The following is a 20,784-nucleotide window of genomic DNA, read 5'->3' on the forward strand; positions in this document are numbered from 1 at the left end:
CCTATGATAAATATATATGTTGGTAATGGTTTAAAGTTTTGTTGGTACAGGGGAGATTTATGGAGCACAATCTCAGAAAAGGAGGAGCAGGATCTTCACAACAGTTGTTCTGAATCCTATCAGCACTTTGTTCAGTCATGTCACTACACAATTGTTCATCATTATATAAAGCTATGACCTATAAGATTTCACCTCGAGTTTATATTTCTCGAGATCCCTCCCTAGGGAGATTAAGCTCATGTGGACTCTAGTTTATTAGTGTTGTCTTGTCAAGAACCACTGACTCTTTTATCTAACACCACAACAAATCAACTCAAGGGAATATAATTGCAAAAATCAACAAACCTTTAGAGTAAAGCCCACCTTTAAAATCCCACCTACTTCATAGTTAGCTGGTATATTAAAAGCTTGTTTGGAAACGTAATTGTGATGATATTTTTAAAAAATTTTAATTTTGTTTTGTTAAAATTTAATATAATTTAGATGTTTTGGATTGTTTTAATGTGCTGATGTCAAAAATAATTTTTAAAAAATAAAAAAACATCATTGATATATATTTTGGCACGAAAAATTATTTGAAAAGCACCCACAACTATATTGTGAAACACGCTCTAAAAATTAAACAACATATAAATACAGGACAATAACTCAGTGTATTCCAAAGACTTCATGGATATTGAGATTTGAATTTCATGCAGTGGTGTATATCACCTATATATATTAAGGCCCAACCACATTAAATATAGAATACTAAGTATAGAAAAACTACTAACGACTCTACAACTGGGAACACAAACATAGCAATTTAAGATATCCTGCCTGCACTAATCCAAACTTACACATTTAATATTATAAAAATAATAAAATAACATAACATAACATAAAACAAAATATTTAAAATTAAGAAATTTAATAAATAACTTAAAATCCGACTCTTTCAACCAATGCGAGACATTAGCCTATTATCTTTAGTTCAGACAATATGATTTGCTGACATGCTACAACTTGATTGCTCAGGCATGAGGTGCTGCTGCAAGGAGGGACTGATCACGAATGGCACGGAATTTGCTGACTAGTTTTTCATGTGGCGGCCAGCAATCTGCAATTACTGGAGCCTTGGAGAACTCCTGCATCCACGCATGTAGTAATGGAAATCTTTCCTCGTCTATCATTTTTGCTGCATGTATCTCTTCGAAAACAGGGACCAAGTTAGCAAGCCAACCGAATGCAATATCCACAATTCCGATCCTCTCTCCGCCAAAGAATTGTTTTCCCTTGAGTTCTTCCTCCAAGAATTTCAGGTTCTCAAAAGCTGGTGCAAAAGCACACTCTTCCTCTTCTCTGCCCTTGATAAATGCTTCCCATATTGATGGCATAACCTGAATTTCAAAGAAAATGCTTACAGTAATAAATATCTGTTAAGATGCATGCTCACTCTAAATTTACCTCCATGCACAGTGATTTACATACCTTGTCATCACCAAATTTTGCCCAGAAGCGAGCAGCAGCCCTCTCCAGTGGATCTTCTGGAAACAAGGGATTTTGCTTCCATGTCTCTTCAATATACTCAAGGATTACAAGTGATTCAGCAACTGGTTTTCCGTCGTGTACGAGGACTGGAATCTTTTTGTGAACTGGATTGTATAGGAGAAGTGGAGGGCTCTTGTTGATGAGATCTTCATCTATTGGTTCAAACTGGACTCCCTTGACCTTCAATGCCCAAACAATCCGGATACCAAATGGACTTGACCATGTCTTAAGAAGTTTCACTCCCTTTTCCATGGTTTCTTGCTATTCAAACATCTCGATAGCTGAACATTTATGCATACAGACCTCTTCATGTATTGCGTATATGTCCAAAAACTAAGCCTTAATTTGATCTTGCTTGTCTTGAAGTGCATTATCAAGGTAGCTTATTGGAAACTACAAGAAAGTTTTTCATATTAATTTGTCATGATGTGTGAAGCCGAGTCATATTAATGCAATAAACTACCTTTTACGCTAAGCATGTACCATATCCATGCTCTATAGTATAGAACGAAAAATATTCAACTCAAACAAGTAGAGAATAAAAAATTTACCATCTAAAATTAATTGGAAACTACAAGAAAGTTTGTTTTTTTGTTCATTTTGATAAGTTCTAATATCAGTATTTGTATGATAAACTTACGATAATGATATCCCATAAAATATATAAGGAAAAGAAATCCTTAAATTAAAAAAAAAATAATTTTTTGAGTTTCTCTTTGGTATTTCCTGCCATTGACGATAATGTGCAAAGAATCTAATGCCGGCCAGCCTCAGTATTATGCCCAGAACACAAGACAAGTTATGATTATGAGATGTCGTTTGCCCTTATACTAGGAGAGCTTTGTTTTTGTTTCACATGGATAAAGACCAGGTATGAAGACTATGACACCCAAAATCGATCGATGATTTACCATATTAAAGAAAATGGAAGAATTGGGCATGGTGTGATTACAGTTTGAGTAATGCCCTAACACACATCCAAGTCACACATTATTATTGACAATGTCACACTAGAAAAGCAAAAAAATAAAAAAATTGATTAAACTGAGAAAACTAGAAAAAAATAATTGAAAAAACCGAATCATGAAAAAAAATCGATTAAACCGATTAGAATATTTAAAAAACCAACTGATTCGATTTCAATTTTATAAGTCTGAAACTGAAAAACCAAACCGAACTGAAAACAAAAAAAAACTGAGCCAAACCGAAACCAAACCTATTGGAAATTAAAAAAACCCTAAAAAACAATATAGTTTTTGATTTTTAATATAAAATAATTGAACAGAACCCGAACCCGAACCGAACCAAAATTAGTCGGTTGGGTTTCGGTTTTTGTTCTAAAATAACTGAACCAAACCGAAACTGGTTGATTTGAATTGGTTTTGGTTTTCTTATAAAAAATTTAGTTTGGTTATTTTTATAGGTAAAAACAAAACCAAATCGAAAATAATCAACCCTACCTAACATATCACATGAGTATTAATTAATAGAACTGAAAATGTTGTCCAATCTCCAAGGTATAAGTAAAAAACTATTCAAGCGGAATGCTTTTCTGTATTGATTAAGTTCAATATATATACAACATACATTAGGGTTCCCTTATACATCAGAGACTGATAAGGAATGACAGCTAATTGAATGCAGATTAATACAAAATATTTTTACGCATCTTTCCTACTTATCTCAAGATATAGCTTTCCTATTTACATCAAAACACTATTAATATAATTTCCAACACTCCCCCTTCAAGTTGGAGAGTGAATATCAATAACTCCCAACTTGCATATGAGTTGTTTGAACTTCTCTTTTCCCAAAGCTTTTGTAAACACATTTGCTAATTGTTGTGAAGAAATCACGTATTGAGTAGCAATTTCACCTCGTAAATTTTTGTCCCAAATAAAGTGGCAATCCATTTCAATATGCCGAGTTCTCTCATGAAACAAAGGATTTTTTGCAATGTGTAAGGCAACTTGATTATCACAATGAAGAGTAACAGGATCTGAAACTGGCATATGTAAATCTGTTAATAAATGTCTTAACCATGTAAGCTCACAACATGTACCTGTCATTGCTCTATATTCAGCTTCCGCACTTGATAAGGAAACTGTCTTTTGCCTTTTTGTTCTCCATGAAATTAAAGAATTTCCAAGGAATACACAATACCCAGTGGTGAAGCGGCGAGTGATAGGATAACCCGCCTAATCAGAGTCACAAAATGCTGTTAAGTGTAATGAGTTATTTGAATGAAGAAGCAAACCTTGACCGGGAGCTGATTTTAAATAACGAACAACTCGAAGAGCAGCAGCCATGTGAGGTTGACGTGGTTCATGCATGAATCGGCTGAGAATATGAACTGAATATGTGATATCAGGTTTAGTGATGGTTAAGTAAATTAATCGACCAACTAGACGCTGGTATATACAAGGATCTTTGAGCAATTCTCCTGTATTTGAAAGTCTGCATTCCTCCATAGGAAACTCAACTGGTTTGGCACCCAAGTATCCACTGTCTTTGATAATTTCCAAAGCATATTTGTGCTGGGAAATGTAAATGCCTTTCTTGGAACGGGCTATTTCAATGCTTAAGAAGAATTTCAAATCACCAAGGTCTTTGATGCAGAAACGAGTATGAAGGAATTGCTTTAAACCTTTGATGGATTCAATGTTGTTCCCGGTTATCAAAATGTCATCCACATAGATCAATAGGATAGCAAAAGATGTGCCATCTCTTTTGATGAACAAGGAATAATCGGCTTTTAACTGAAAAAAACCAGCAGCAAGAACAACTTCTGTGAACTTAGAGAACCACTATCGAGACGTTTGCTTAAGGCCGTATAGTGATTTGTAGAGGCGACACACAATGTTCTCCCCCTGTCGCCGAAGACCAGAAGGAGGAGACATATATATTTCTTCCAATAAATCACCATTTAAGAAAGCATTGTTAACGTCTAGCTGATGCAAAGGCCAGTTCAGACTGGTAGCAATAGCAAGGAGGCAGCGGATAGTGACCATTTTTGCAGTGGGGGAAAAAGTATCATGATAATCAATTCCAGCAGTTTGTGTGAAACCCCGAGCGACAAGGCGAGCTTTATAGTGCTCAACAGACTTGTCAGCCTTGTGTTTGATGCGATACACCTATTTACAACTAATCGAGCGTTTGCCAGGGGGCAAAAGAACAAGGCTCCATGTCTGATTGTCAATGAGAGCTTGAAGCTTAGAATTCATAGCTTCCTACCACTTAGGATCAGTCATAACAAATTCATATGAAGGAGGTTCCTCATCACGACTAACATTAGCAATATAATAGAGATGTGATGAAGAATACCGATTATAAGAAATAAAATGACAGAGAGGATACTTCGTACCTGGTGTAGGTGCAGACGAGGCTAAGAACAATTCGTGTGGAGGCAAAATCACCTGCGAGCAAACATAATCCTTGAGGCGGACGTTGGCTTTTCGAGGGCGTTGGGAACGACGAAGTGGCTTATCAGGAATAACCAGAGTAGGTTCAGAAGGACAGGATCATCCGGCTGAATAGGGGTTTGTTGTGCAGCTGGTGGAGTTAATGGAGTAGAGGAAAGTGGCTCAGGAAGAGAAGTTGCTGAGTCGGTTGGTGCAGGTGAAGAGGAGATGAGGGGATTAAAGGGGTCGATGATGACTGATGAGGGAGGAAGATGGGAATAAGAATCAGACACAATAGGAAGAGGAATAGGCAAGGCTGGTGGATTGTGTACTGGAGAATTGACTTGTGGTGGATGATAAAAGGTTTCCTCAAGAAATACCACATCCTAATTGGTGAAAATTTTCTGAGTTGCAATATCGTAAAGTTTGTAAGCTTTTTATCCCATAGGGTAACCAAGAAAAATACATTTTGTGGCACGGGGAGAAAATTTTGAGGATGGATTGGCTATGGTGGCAAAAGCAACACATCCAAAAACTCGCATGCGAGAATAATCAGGAAGTTTGTTGTAAAGAATCTCAAATGGTGTTTTTTTGTGAAGCAACAGAGTAGAAAGGCGATTAATAATATGGATGACAGTAAGAATACATTCTCCCTAGAAAGTAATGGGTAAATGAGATTGAAAACGTAGAGCGCGAGCAGTTTCAAGGATGTGTCTATGTTTGCGCTCAACAACACCATTTTGCTGAGGTGTATATACACAAGAGTGTTGGAAAAGAACGCCTTCCTCAAGAAAAAAAATTTTTAATGAAAGAAATTCAGCCCCATTATCAGAATGGAGTTTTTGAACCTTTGTATTGAATTGAGTGTGAACATAATGAAATAACTGACGAAGTAGAGTTTGTGTCTCACTCTTGTTACGCATTAAAAAACCCATGTAAAACGAGAAAAATCATCCACAATGGTCAAAAAATAAAAAGCACTAGAAATAGAAGGGGTTTTATAACGACCCCAAATATCACAATGAATAAGAGAAAAACACTTCGAAGTTGAAATTGAACTAGAAGGAAAAGGTTGACGAGTTTGTTTTGCCAATGAAAAAACGCCACATTTATAACTGGAATCAAAATTAAATTTAAGCAAATTATCAGCTAAAAGTTATAAACGATTAGAAGAAAGGTGTCCCAATCGGCGATGCCAAAGATTGGATGGGATAATCAAATTGCAAGCAAAACAGGTAGAAGGAGGAGTTGAAGCCAACACCACAAGGTAATACAAGTCATCATGTCGCTTACCCACACCAATCATTGTCCTCGTAGCCAAGTCCAGTGCTGAGCAATGTAAATCATCGGTTGTCTTGCCAACAGACATAAGATCAACTTTAAAACGTGGCACACAGAGGACATTATTCAATTGAAGAAAATTGTTAAGTTAAATTGAGCCAGTCACAGTAATTTTAGCCACGTCTCCACTAGGTAAGGAAACAGGTGCCAAAGATTGATTCTTGTCGACATGCTTTAATAATGTAAGAGAAGAAGTAATATGATGGGTTGCCCCACTGTCAAGTATCCAGTGATTGTGAGCAACCAGTAATAAACTTGATGTATGTTTGAAGGTTGAGTTAGCAACAACATTAGCCTGTGGAGTGACAGGCTTGGTGGTCAAGGCACTGAGTATCTGAACATATTGACCCTCAGTTAAGTTGAGCAGAGAGACCTGGAGTTTCTGAAAAGTGGGATTAAAATCCACTTGATTTGCAAAGGGGTTACCAGATGCAGAGTGTGAGTTATGCCTGTCATAGCCTTGGCGCTGGTGTGATGCCTTTTCTTTACTTTTTGGAGGACCAGGAGGGTAGCCAATTAATTTGTAATAAGTTGCTTTCCTGTGATATATATCACCATAGTAAGTGCACTGAAAAGGCTCTTTATTACATGAATTGTTTGATTGATTCCCATGAACTTGATTATTTTGCCGACCCTTAGACATGTTGTAATTGCCACGCACAACCATGGCTGCTGTATTTGATGGTATGGTGACAGCAGCCCCCAACTCTCGTTGTTTTTCTTCCTGCACAACAGAGGCATAAGCTTGATGAACTGATGGTAAAGGGTTCATCAGTAAAATCTGACCTCTTGCACCTGAATATGACTCGTTGAGTCCCATGAGAAACTGTATAAGTTTGGTTTGATCATTCTACACACCACAAGTACATGTTTTTGAATTAAAGGATACAAGCTCGTCCCATAAACCCTTTAATTTTGTGTAATATGCTGCAACTGACATCTGACCTTACTCAATCCTATAGATGTCTCGCTGAACCTGAAAAATATGAGGAGCGTTCCCTAAAGAAAATCTTTCACGAAGATCTTCCCAGATGGCATGAGGAGTATTGCATGAAAGAACAGAATCGGCTAACTCTGGCTCAAGAGAATTTAGGATCCACGAAAGCACCATCTCGTTACAACGCTGCCAAAGGGCATGTTCTTCAGGATTTGAAGCCTCATGGGGTTCTTTGATTTTGCCAGTAATAAAACCTGTCTTATTCTTGGCACTTAGAGAAATTTTCATAGCACGGTGCCAAGAATTATAGTTGTCACCATTCAATCGTTTTGAAACAAGAAGCAAACCAGGGTGATCTGAGTGGTGGAGGAATAATGGAGAACCAAGGGTGCTGGGAGCAGAGGATGAATCGCCAGAACTCAAAAAATCAATATCATTAGTAGCCATGATTTAAAAGAGAAAAAAACAGAGGCAAGGCAGAGACGCAACAAACAGATGCGTTGAAGAAGAAGAAAAAATAGGTTTTGGTCATAGCCTGCTCTGATACCATATAAGTAAAAAACTATTCAAACGGAATGCTTTTCTGTATTGATTAAGTTCAATATATATACAAGATAGATTAGGGTTTCCTTATACATCAGAGACTGATAAGGAATGACAGTTAATTGAATGCAGATTGATACAAAATATTCTTACGTATCTTTCCTACTTATCTCAAGATATAGCTTTCCTATTTACATCAAAACACTATTAATATAATTTCCAACACAAGGTTTCAAACATGCCATAAATATCTCCAGAGCTTTCCTAATGACAAGAGCTCTTGCTTCATTAATTAGACTCTTTAATGCTCATGGGACAAGAGAAGATATAGAGAAAGTGACCCTTATGGTCCCTCGAAACACCACCAATTCCTGACCTTTCTGATATTTCAAAAGGAGAGGCATCAGCTTTAAAATCACTTTTCTCTTACTATTATGAAATTATTAGAAATTTATAATTTAAAGTGCTATGTGAAGTTATATGATTTTTATATAATGATATGTAATTATATTTTGATGAATCTTATAAAGAGGAAAAAACAAATCTAAGATCAAATAAATTAAATTATTAAACTTGAACCTGCTTCATTAAAAACACTTTTTTTTTATTTTGGGTGGGGGGGGGGGTTGAGAAACAATAGTGTTTTTTAGGAGAGAATTATAAGATTATTTGATTGTTTTTTGTTTTTTTTTTTGTTTTGGTCTTTTTGTTTTTGTTGCAGCAGATCAGTACTAGTTTTTTTTTTTTTTGTAATCTCTTCCTCTATTTCTCTATGTCTCTTTTTTTTTCTATTTTGTTTTATTCTTGTATATTGCTTTAGCTATTGATTTTATGACATTTTCAATATATTTTTTATAATTATAAAAAAAACACAATTAAATGTTTAATGTTTAAATTGTACCTTCTTATTTGGATATAGGAGGCCATAGTTAATGTTAATATTTATTAATCTTGCTATCTAGTCGCCAAACTACTGGAAGAATGAGACTATCTTTAACTGTATTTAGAATTGTGGTTGCGGTTGTTTTTTACTCGAAAATTTATTAAAATAATATATTTTTTAAAAAATTATTTTTAACATCTACATATTAAAATAATTTGAAAACACAAAATTTTTTAATTTAAAGTAAAAAAATAAAATAAAATTTAATTTTTTTCAAAGCGTTTTTTAATGTAAAAACATTCGGTTAGAAATTAATAGTATTTATTAATCTTGCTATCTGCTCGCCAGACACTACTTGAATAATAAAACTATTTTTACAGGTGTTTAAAACTATGCTTGCGGTTTTTTTTATTCGGAAATGTATTAAAATAATTTTTTTAAAAAATTATTTTTCACATCAACACATCAAAATGATTTGAAAACATAAAAAATTATTAATTTAAAATTAAAAAAATTAAAAAATTAAATAATGCTTTTGAATGCAAAAAAATTCGGTTAGAAATTAATTTTTCTATGGATCTTTTGATGGAAAATATCCGTTAGAAAAAATTCCTTTAGTAATTAAAAAATTACCTTCCGGATTTTGTAATGAAATTTTAATTTTTTTTTTAAATTTTGTTAATAATTTCATTGGTAATTAAATTAATTTTTTTTAAATAAAACTTGAATTAAATAAAAACATTAAAAATAAAGACCCAAATATCCCCTCTCTCTCTATATATATATATATAGACACATATAGACATACAGACACACACACCGTCGATAACAAATTAAGTTATATATATATGTTTTTGGAATTAAACTCAAAGAAAAGAAAAACTAAAAAATCAAATTATATTATCTAAAACAATTCCAAAAACTAAACAAGCCCATCATTACAAAAAAAAAAAACACCAAATTCGTTACTTAATAAATCAAACATATATTTTTCATCATTACAACACATAACTTTAAGACTAAACTTGTAAATTTTGATTGACCATGTATTTTTCTGGTATTTTAAATGTTAGTCATCTATCATTTAATTTAGTATATTTATTATAATTTCAAATTTAATTTCATCTAATGAGGCTATAGTAGAATTCAATTAAAAAAAAGTTTGAAAATAAATATCAAAGTCCCAATTATAATTATAATGAAGGTAATTAACTTGAACACTTAGATGAGAATATTGGAACAATTTGTTAATGAATATGCTCTATAGCCAATCAGATGATTATAAGAAGCACTAATTTAATTCATGTAAACATTTATATTATTAATAAAGATTTTTTTTATCTTTAATATTTAATTATATTTGATTAATAAATCTATAGTAAAAATAAGTTCATGGAACAAAAATACTTTGCATAAAAAATTATAAAGTTGTTATAATTATAAGATTCATATTGCATTAAAGCATTTTTCCTAAACGCTTATAGTCAATGTTCTTTTAAGACTAGATAGTAACTAGAGCTATTAAGACCATTGCATATTATATTATTTCTTTTATGAAAGGAAGCAGCTGCTATCATAAACTAAGACATGAGGGATACCTGGAACTAATATGTAGGTGCTTGTTAGATGACACGTACATTAAACTGACCCGCAAGAAAATTCCATATGGAGAGATCGTCTATGTCTATGGAAAGACTCATATAATAGTTGTGTAAATTATCCTTATACTTGAGACCACTAAGTTGTCTTATATAGAAAGTGTTATGCTTTGATTCTGACCACACATTGTCCTAATTAAAGGTAAAAAACAGACAGATATTAGGTATAACATAATTTATATGAATGTATTTAAGTAATCAAGATAGGATTCATCACTGTAGGTGAATTAGAAAAAAAAAATGTTTCATATATTCTCAAATAGTATTAATTGTGAAATCATTGGCAAAGGTGGAATGAGATTTGAAAAAAGTTTCAAATCTTATTAAAAAAATTAATTACTATAGTGTTGAGAACAAAAATAATTTAATAAAGCATACATACTATATGCTATAATGTCTAAATAAAAAGATGGTGAATCGCTTGAAGAAGGATTGACATGATATAATTATAGAAGCATTATAAGCTTATTATACTACATTTTGAATGCTAACTCAAGCTACACCGTGTTTCTTGGTATACGATGTTGAAGTTATTCTTCCACTAGAATGTTAAATTCCATCTCTAAGAATTGCAATCCAAGAAGGACTCTCCAATAAAGACAATGTTTGTTTACGCCCTGAAGAACTTGAAGCTTTAGATGAAAAACATATTGAAGCATAATAATGATTATAATTTTATTAAGCCTGACTTTACAGAGCTTTTAATAAGAAGGTGTGACTGCGCTCATTCCAAATAGGAAATCTTGTCTTGGCAGTACAATGCCCAATACTCATGTCAAAAAGTATGGGTAACAAGTTTCTCTTTAAATAGCATGGATCTTATGTGGTTTAAGAAGTCTACACCAATAGAGCATACAAAATTATCGATGAGAATGGATTGAGGATTGGGCCTATCAATGGTAAATTCTTAAAGAGATATTATACTTGAAATTTAATGTAGCTCCTAGCTCGCATTAGCTAAAACTACAAACAACACAAAAAATAATAATTGAACTATGTTATGACTTGATTCTTTATCCACAAAGATATACATAGGTAACTTTAAACTTGTTTTGGGTACACTCATGCAAAAAAAAAATTGAACTAAATTGTGACTTGATCCTTTATCCATAAAGATACATGGGTAACTTAGAAATTATTCTAAGTATATTTACTTCACCCCTTAAAACTATTACCTATTTGATTGTTTGCATATTAAAAAAAAGGTAATTTGATAACGCAATCATGACATAAGAGCATAGGTAAAAAGATTGCAAGTACAATGATGTTTACAAAAAGAAGAAGAAAAGATTTGAGAACATACCTAAATCAAAAGTGAAAAAAAAGCTTCTCTCGTGTTTGATAAGAGCTTGTGAATCACCAAAATTGACCGTTGAGAAATGGCTTTATGAGCTTTATAATCACTAAGAAATGACTCTTCGAGATCCACAACTGTCATTGAGAAATGACTCTTTGAGTTCAATAATCATTGTGAAATAATTCTTCAAGATCCATAACCATTGAGAAATGATTCTTTAAGATCCACAACCATTGAGAAACAACTCTTTAAGATCCATAACCATTGAATAACAGCTCTTCGAGATCCATGATTGTTAAGAAATGGCTCTTTGAGTTCTGCAATCTTTGAGAAATAGATGTTCAAGATCCACAACCATTGAGAAACAACTCTTTAAGGTCTACAACCATTGAGAACGTCTCACGAAAAGCCATAACTGTTTAGAAATGGTTCACACACCATGTCTCATAGAAAAGCAGAGGTCATTGAAGAAACAATTATCACCAAACACTATGGGAAAATTGAATCACCAAAATAAAAAAAAATTCCTAATTTGTGTAAGGTCCCAAGTTGTGTAAAAAAAAGAAATTTTTTTTGAATCTATGCAAAGATTGCCAAGTCAGTTTATTGCACGTTGTTTGCTTTTTTCCCTTACACTAGTGTAATGAAGCCTTTTTTTTTCTTACAATAAAGGAAAGAAAGGAATTGTAAATGGAGGCACGCAAACCAAGACAAGGAAGAGAAAGAGAGATAAAAAACTTTTCATCATTCATAACTCATTAACCATTAGTCAAAATCTTCAACAAATTACGCCATGACAATGAGATCTTCAAAATAAGATCTCATAGTAGTCACTTTTAACAAAAGAAAGAAGTCCTCCGGGTTTATCAAAGTTATTGGTTACTACTATTCATGCATAAGAATAAATTTTATTTTGTCCCTAAAATTTGCAATTGCTTCAAATAGGATACTAAACTTTGATTCTATGATTTGATTTGATAAATATCAATTATATTTTATCTTATTTGATTTGAATTTTTCTAAGAATATATTTTATCTATTATATCTTATTTTCATAATAAAATAAATCTATTTATTCTGAAAATTTAATATGATCAAATCAAATTTTAGTAAAAAAAAATATATTCAAAGTATAAAACTCTCCCAACTATATTTTCAAGACATGTCACTTATTTTTGAGTGTAAGTGAACTTGTCTTAAGGAGGCATATGTAGAAACAAAAAAATGTTCTACAAATCAAATTCCGCCATGTCTCATTTTTATTTTATTTTTACATAAAATGATAAAATAAAATAAAAATAAATGACATGAAAAATAAATGAGCCTTCATATATTTCTTGGCCAATGAAAGGTTGATATATGAGATGAGATATTTAAGATGTATTTTTATAAATATAAGATCTTATAAATAAAAATCAACCAATAAAATAATATCATGTGACATGGGAAAAATGACCTGAGAGCTTATACAAACTTCTATAAATAAAGGACATTACCCTAGACAAAGAAAAAAAAATTCTTAGAGATACAAGATTTCTTCAAGACAAGTACTTCAAGTAAGGAAGCTATCTCAAAAGTTCTCAAGCTTTCTTCATCTACACGAAGCTCTATTGTATTAACCTTAAATGCCCTATGAGAGTTCTTCAATAATACTTTGAAGACAAATCAAAAGTACTTTTTAAAGTATCAAATTATCAAATCTCGTTCTGCAATACATGTCTAAATTCATGTTCTTGTAAAACACAAATCTTGACTTGATTTCACAATAAATTAAGTCATCATATATGAATTCAAGGAAAGAATTAGATGATATATATATATATATATATATATATATATATATATATATATATATATATAATTTCAAGTGCTCAAATCATACATCCGTTTGGAGATCTAATTCATCCTCTATTTCCATGCTTTGAAGAACTTATTTTCAAAGTGCCGGGAAAAGAAGGGTTCCTTAACAACCCACTGTTGCATATTCAGGGTAGTAGTTGGGTTTTTTTTTTTTTTTTTTTATCATTAGTAGATATAATTCTCTCTTTTTTTATATTCTCAAAATCTCGATGCAATTTTGAGTCAAAATTAATAAATAAAAATTCTGATTTCAATCGAAAAATATTTTGTGGATTTAACACATTAACTCAACGGTTTTATTCTAATTAAAAATAAAAAGCTTAACTTAAATTGCATGGTCATATTTCTTCATTTTGGAAAGATATTTTGTCAATTTTGGATCCAAATAGTGTTGTCGGCTCAGTTTTACATCAAAATATTAAATTCATGATTGGTGATGGGTCCTCTGTTCATTTTTGGTCTGATGTGTGGATAGGATTAAATACTTTGTGTTGCATTTTCCATAGGCTTTACAAAGTTTTTGCTATTTAGAATGGTTTGGTTCATGAGATGGGTCAATGGATGAATGATAATTGGCAATGAAATTTGGTTTGATGCAGGAACCTCTTATCTTATGAAGAATAACAATATCATTATTTGCTCTCAATGTTGAAGTCAATGATAATTCGGCATAGAAAAGATGACAAAATCATATGACCGTGTAATTCTGATGGAAGCTTCTCAATTAATTTTTGTTGCACCCTAATTGATAGTACCTCTTCTGCTAATGATAGAGTTTTTGAAGTCAACATCTAGATTAAACGGGCCCCTCTAAAAGTTAAAGTGTTTCTTTGGTTGACAGTTTAGGACAAAGTTAGTACAAAAGTTTTTTTCTATCACCAGAATATTTTGCCCGCCACTCAAGCTTTATGTGTCTTTTGCAGCTCAGATTTAAAAACTTCAGAGCACCTTGTAGCATATCAGTCTTTTAATTTTTTTTTTTAAGTTTGTTTTTTTTTTGTTAAGTCTTTGTATTTTGTTTTGGTTATTAGTTTCATGACCTTTTAAGTATCCTTTCGATGATTAACCAAAAAGAAAAGATGCTTAACCCAATGATGATTATCATTGATGATGCTAGTGTGCTTGAGTTTTTCTCTGCACTAAGCGAAGGGGAGCTGATGTTCCTTCAATTCTTCCTGCGTGCGAAAGGGATATCCTCAATGCTAGGCTTACACCCCGCGTTACATGCACACACAATGAAGACGTTGATGATGAAGATGATGCCGAAGATAACATCCGCCAGTTCGATGGCGTGGCCCATCGCCGTTTCTTTATTAGCCCCAAAGAACTATCCAACCTCGGCACAATGATTCCTTCTCTTTTAAGTCGTTGTACAGCCCTTGAAGTATTGAGTGCATGCGCGTGGAGATGCTATACTATAGCATCTAGATCAAATCCCAAGGCAAAGGAAAAAGGTAGCTCTAACAAGTTAACAACTGTTGGTGAGCTTTGTCAAAACCCATTGGGGTATGCCCTAGAGTTGATCAGGGATACCAAGGCTGTAGTAACTGAGGAATACATGAGATCTTTGGCAGATCTAATGGTGATCAAGCGCCAGCCTAAAGGATTGGAGTTGTGTCAGATGTTAGAAGAATAGGTTTTGATCATGTGGACTATGGATGGAGCTAGCTACTTTACAACGGGCCACCTAAGGCCTGGGAACTTGACTATATCCCTGGTGCCAGGGGCTCTTACGTGCCTTTCAATATTAGGAAAGGAGAGCATGGGATCGTGTTGGTCATTTCTTTAGTTGCATCAGTTACGGAAGGATTCACAGCATTGATGGAGGGAATGCTCGAACATGACCCACAAGGAAGCCCACCACAACTGGGCATCCAAGTTCCGATAAATTATTCAACATCTATCAGAAATTGTATTTTCTTTCACATAAAAGTAGGATTTGTAATTTTTTTTTTTTTGGGGGGGGGGGGTAAAATTCGTGTTTATGTGAGAGAGAATTACAACTAACTGACATATCAAATAATTTCTGCTGTTAATTGTCTGCAAGTTTCCTAATTTGTGTGTTCATTGTTGGGATTTTCTAATTAATCTTAGAAGAGGTGATTTGGAGATTGAAAGAGAGGTTCAACGTCTCACCTAAATTGAAATTAGGACATTCTGCCTAACAGGAAAGGAAAAAGTTAGTGCTGAAAAGCCGATTATCAATTAAAAGCCTATGTCTATAATTAAATTAAATTTGGACTTTCAACTCATATCAACTTGTAAAAAAAATAATAAAAAAAGTTTAAACTCAATTACAAAAAGTCTAATAAAATAAAGACATGGGCTATGATCGCATATCAAAGTCAAAGCTTGATTTGCACATATCAACCTGCCATCTCACATAAAAACAATGAAACTAGATTCAAGGTTTGATCTCAAAGTTAAAAGATCAATAGCAACATATCAACCTGCCACACCACATAAAATACTAAAAACTAGATTCAAGATCTAATTTCAAAATTGAAACTCAATTTGCTAGAGGAAAAAATATTAGTGTATATGTCATGTAATCAATTAGTTGGTTACATGTGACATTAATTTTATTCATGTAAATATATTTTATTTATTAATAAAAAATATTTATCTTTAATATTCATCAAATATTTTATTAATGAATCTAGACTTTAGAGTAAAGATAAAATACTTGGGACAAAAATATTTTGTAAAGAAAATTATAAAGTTATAATTATGAGATTTCTATTGCATCAAAGCATTGTTCCTAAAATCTTCCTAATCAATACTTTATCAAGACTATATATTAATTAGAGCTGTTGAGACTGATACATATTACGTTTTTTTTTTTCTTTATGAAAAAAAACAGTTGTTTTTATAAGTTGAGGTATGAAAGATATCTAGAACTAATGTATAGGTGTTTGTCAAATGACATGTACACTGAATTGGATCGCATGAGAATCATCGACGTAAAACTCGACCCGATGGGTTGACTTGGGACACAGGGCCCTGGACAGTTTTAAATGGTCTAAACTCGAGCTTGCAATTAGCCCAGTAAAACCCAAGTGACCTAACGTAACTTGGGTAAGACCCAATTTTTTTTTTACATTTTTTAATAAACCCCAAAAATATAAAATTAATTTGTGAATACTTGGCTTCACATATTTTTTTTTTATAGCCTCTATCCTCATGTAATGTTTTTTAACTTTTCCATCTGGGATAGTTATATTTATAGCTTTCATTTACATGAAATATTTTTTAACTTTTCCATGTGGGATAACTATATATATAGCCTCCATTCATATGGAATGTTTCTTAACCTTTTCATGTGCGATATATATATAGCCTCCATTCACATGCATTATTTCTGAATTTTACATAAAATGTTTCTTAACTTTTTCATATGAGATATTAAAACCTCAAAAAAAAATATTTTTTCTCGAGTTGACCAAGGTCAACCCGTATAACCCGGGTCCGACCCTTTGGCCAGGTCAACCCCCGGGCTGGATTTAATAACTATGATGAGAATCTTATATGGAGAGATCACCCGTGTCTATGGAAAGACTCACATGATGGTTGTGTAAGTGATCTTTAGACTTGAGATCACTAAATTATCTTATATAAGAAGTGTTATGTTTTAATCCTAATAAAGGGTAACAAATGTGGATATATTAGGTATAACATGAACTATATGAAGGTATTTAAGTAATCAAGAGATGATCCATCACCTTATGTGAATTAAAAATATATATTCTAATTGTTCTGAAATAGTATTCATTGTAAGTCCTTGTGTAAGGTGAAATAATATTTAAAAAGAGTTTCAAATCCTATTTAAAGGATCAATGACTATGGTGTTAAGAACAAATAAGATTTGATATAGTAGACACACTCCATGCAATTATATCTAAATTAGAATATTATTGATAAAGGAATAATAATTATATTGAGAAACTAGTCATTAGGAGGTTAAGTCATACCACTTATGACTTTTCTAATATATGAGGACCATGACAGTTTGCTAAATATTGTACCTGATATTGAAATATAAATCAATCAATTATTGACTTAATAATAAATAAATTTATTCAATTTATTTTACCATATTTTATTTAGGATTATGATTTATGTTTAGGCGAACTTATTATGAACCTAATTGGTCACACAAATAAAATCAAGTGGTCAGAAATTAAAATGAGATGATTAATTAAGTATGACTTGATTGTAAATAAGTTTTAGAAATTAAGGACTATAATGTAATTTCTATAGGGAATTATAATTCTAGATTAAAAAAAACAAGTAGGGACTTGAATAAATAAATTTCTAAAATTATCTTGAAATAATATATATGATATTATTTAGGGGGCAAATTGTTATTTTACCATTTATAAGGTTTTCAGGTTTCTTTATAAATAGAATGTTATGCCTTTTATTTTCTGTATAGTAAATTGTGCATAAACTACAGAAGTTACAGAAGGCATGAAAACATAAAAGAAAATAGTTATCACTCAAAGACATAACGATATCTCTCTTCTAAAAAGGTTTATTAGATTTCTTATTAGTGGTTTATGCGGATTACTGTTAGAGGCCGGACACTTGAACGACTTGTAGTTTACAACAACCTATCCTTGAAGTAATTATTCAAAATTAAAAAGAACATTTAATCTTCGGTAATTTTCATGTAAACCTTAAACAACCCTAGATATATCTAATGAGATCCTTGGAACTCTCGAAAAAATTTTTAATTTATCATTTACATTGTATGTATATATTTTAGGAAACCCAAGAGTTATAATAGAGCCATGGTTAGAAAATTAGAGTTGTTGATTGCGTGTTATAATTTTTATTGGCATTAATCATGAATTAAATTTGTATGCAAAATTATTTCCCTAATTTTTTTCTCTCATGATTATTTTTTTAAAAAAAGTTTGACTATTATTCCAACCAGATCTAGCCAGATTATTTAAATCTTGTCAAAATATGCTATTTTGATTGAAGTTTATAATTAAAAAAAAACAAGTAGCATTTGGTGGTTGAGAAAGCCTACAACAACGTTTCGTGCACACCCAGCAAGTCATTAGCAACGAGACAGTAGGCTATTATCTCGCCACAACAGCACTGGACATTGCTGGTGAGGTTGATGCTTGACAAATGATGGCTGCTGTTGGGGGTGACACCATGGCTATTAGCACCAAGGATGGCTAACAGAATCGTGGTTGTCGCCGCCAAGGCATGCTGCTAGCAGCAGTGAGCCCATAACCGGCTGTAACAACCGAGAAGAAGATGATTGAAAAAATTACGATTCTGCTCCTGCATCTTTTATTATTTTACTTTTAGGTTTTTAAAGGTAAATTACAATTCTACCCCTACACCTTATAACTGGCTTTTGGGAATTTAACTCTGCAATTTATTCCTTATTATAATATGATACATGAAATAAAATTACAATTCTACCTTGTATATATAAAATGTTGATTTTATATTTTAAAATTGAAACCTAAATTAAATTTGTTGTAGAATTAATTTTTCTAATTGATTAGGATTGAATTAAAACTGTCATTTCAAAATTTTTGAGTTTTGTAATATCCTAATAGAATTTAAATTTAATACAAATTTTTAATTAAATAACATTTGAAAAATAGGTTTTCTAAAATAAAGAGAGTTTTTTAAACCAAAAACATTTATCTAATTGATCTTAAAATAGTTTGGGACATTAATAAGAGTTTTAAAATGACTTATTTTCTTATTAAATTTTGAAATTTTTTTGAAAGAGAATTTGTATTAAATAAAATTTATTATTTTGAAAAATTATCAAATTGGATTTGATTTAATATTTCTAAGTGTTATAAATATTATTTTAAATTTCATATAAAACCAATAATTAGAATTGAAGCATGAAATGTATATAATTATGTATATTAATATGTTCTTATATATAATGGATGATTAGGGACATTTAAAGACCATTGTGATTGTGTTTTTATTGTTGAATGGTTGTAATATTGAATAGGGCCCGAGTGTTTTTTTTTTTGTAAAATTATTTTCTCATATAATTTCCCTCGAATGTAACTTAAGGTTTTTTATACAATTATATAAATCTTATGTAATTTAGAAATGTAGGAGTTCAGATAGAAAATCTATTTTGCAATCCAAAACAAAGAAAAAATGACAAAAGGGTACAACCACAGTGTTAGTAAAGGACTTATGAAGATTTGCAATAGCTACCTAGTTTCTTACCAACTAATTCCTTTTGATAGCTCGAGGGAATTAGTTTAGATATATCTATAATCATCGAATTAGAATGACATGCTAGAAATGTATATTAATAAATAATGGATATGTATATATCAATTATGCCATGAAATAGGACCTAATTAAAATCACTCATTAATATATTCAGTACATGTTACGAATATGATTTGTTGCCTTTTAAATTTATATGCATAAACTAGAGTTATGTTCATGGATAACTTATTGAGCTACTAAAGTTTATCATTAACTGAATTTGTTTAATGCTATAAAATTATGTCTTACTTAACTAACTTATATAATGTGAATGAGTCACTTATGATAATATAAGATTATAAGTAGTAGTTGGGACAAACATATATGATATGTTTAGGTAAAGAGTTGTCGCCTAACTTATTTAGAAGTCACATAAAGATGTGATCAATAAGTTATGTTATCTACCTAATTTAATTATTTTGTTTTGTTGAGTTACTAAAGATCATATAAATTAAATGAAATCCTAGCCCATTAAAAGATTTAAGTGAGAATTTTCAAATTAATAGTGAGGGCTATTAATTTGTAGGAAAATAATGGGAGATCAAATTATGATTAAAGATCTTATCTATATTTGGTTATAAATATTTATGCATGAAATCAATACTCGTTATCTTTACATCAACCTATTGATAGATTACCATGAGTAAATATAAATATATCCCTACGTAGCATATTTGATGTTAATAAATTGGATGAACTAAACTTTTTGGATTGGTACCAAAATATGAGAATTGTTCTCAAATAAGAAAAAAAGGTTATATGTTCTTGAAAGTCTAATTCCTTCTATTCTTAACGAGGACACTGATGATGAAGTTAGGACTGAATATCAACATCATATTGATGATAATGATGATTAGACTACACGTATGATTTTAACTAGGAGGTCACTTGAACTTCAAACACAACATGAAAATATGGATGCCTATATAATAATTAAACATCTCAAAGAGTCATTTGGTACGACTAGAAGGATTGAGAGGTATAAGACCTCTAAGAAATTGTTTCTCTGTAACATGATAGAGGGTTCCTCGGTTAACACTCATTTGTTGAGGATGATT

General features: G+C 31.6%; 2 protein-coding genes across 2 annotated transcripts; one reads left to right on the plus strand and one right to left on the minus strand.

The window, feature by feature from the left end:
• Positions 1 to 820: 820 nt before the first annotated feature.
• On the minus strand, positions 821 to 1,921 carry LOC133670219 (glutathione transferase GST 23-like). The gene is made up of 2 exons (XM_062090733.1): positions 1,471 to 1,921; positions 821 to 1,379 (listed from the first exon to the last, which is right to left on the minus strand). Exons 1-2 carry the CDS (start codon positions 1,780 to 1,782, stop codon positions 1,014 to 1,016), a joined length of 678 nt encoding a protein of 225 aa, XP_061946717.1. The 5' UTR covers positions 1,783 to 1,921; the 3' UTR covers positions 821 to 1,013.
• Positions 1,922 to 14,129: 12,208 nt separating this feature from the next.
• LOC133669912 (benzyl alcohol O-benzoyltransferase-like) lies at positions 14,130 to 15,086 on the plus strand. The gene is made up of 2 exons (XM_062090243.1): positions 14,130 to 14,150; positions 14,595 to 15,086. Exons 1-2 carry the CDS (start codon positions 14,130 to 14,132, stop codon positions 15,084 to 15,086), a joined length of 513 nt encoding a protein of 170 aa, XP_061946227.1.
• The last annotated feature ends 5,698 nt before the right edge of the window (positions 15,087 to 20,784 follow it).

This window comes from Populus nigra, chromosome 12, assembly GCF_951802175.1.
Source record: "Populus nigra chromosome 12, ddPopNigr1.1, whole genome shotgun sequence".
NCBI classification, from domain to species: Eukaryota; Viridiplantae; Streptophyta; class Magnoliopsida; order Malpighiales; family Salicaceae; genus Populus; species Populus nigra.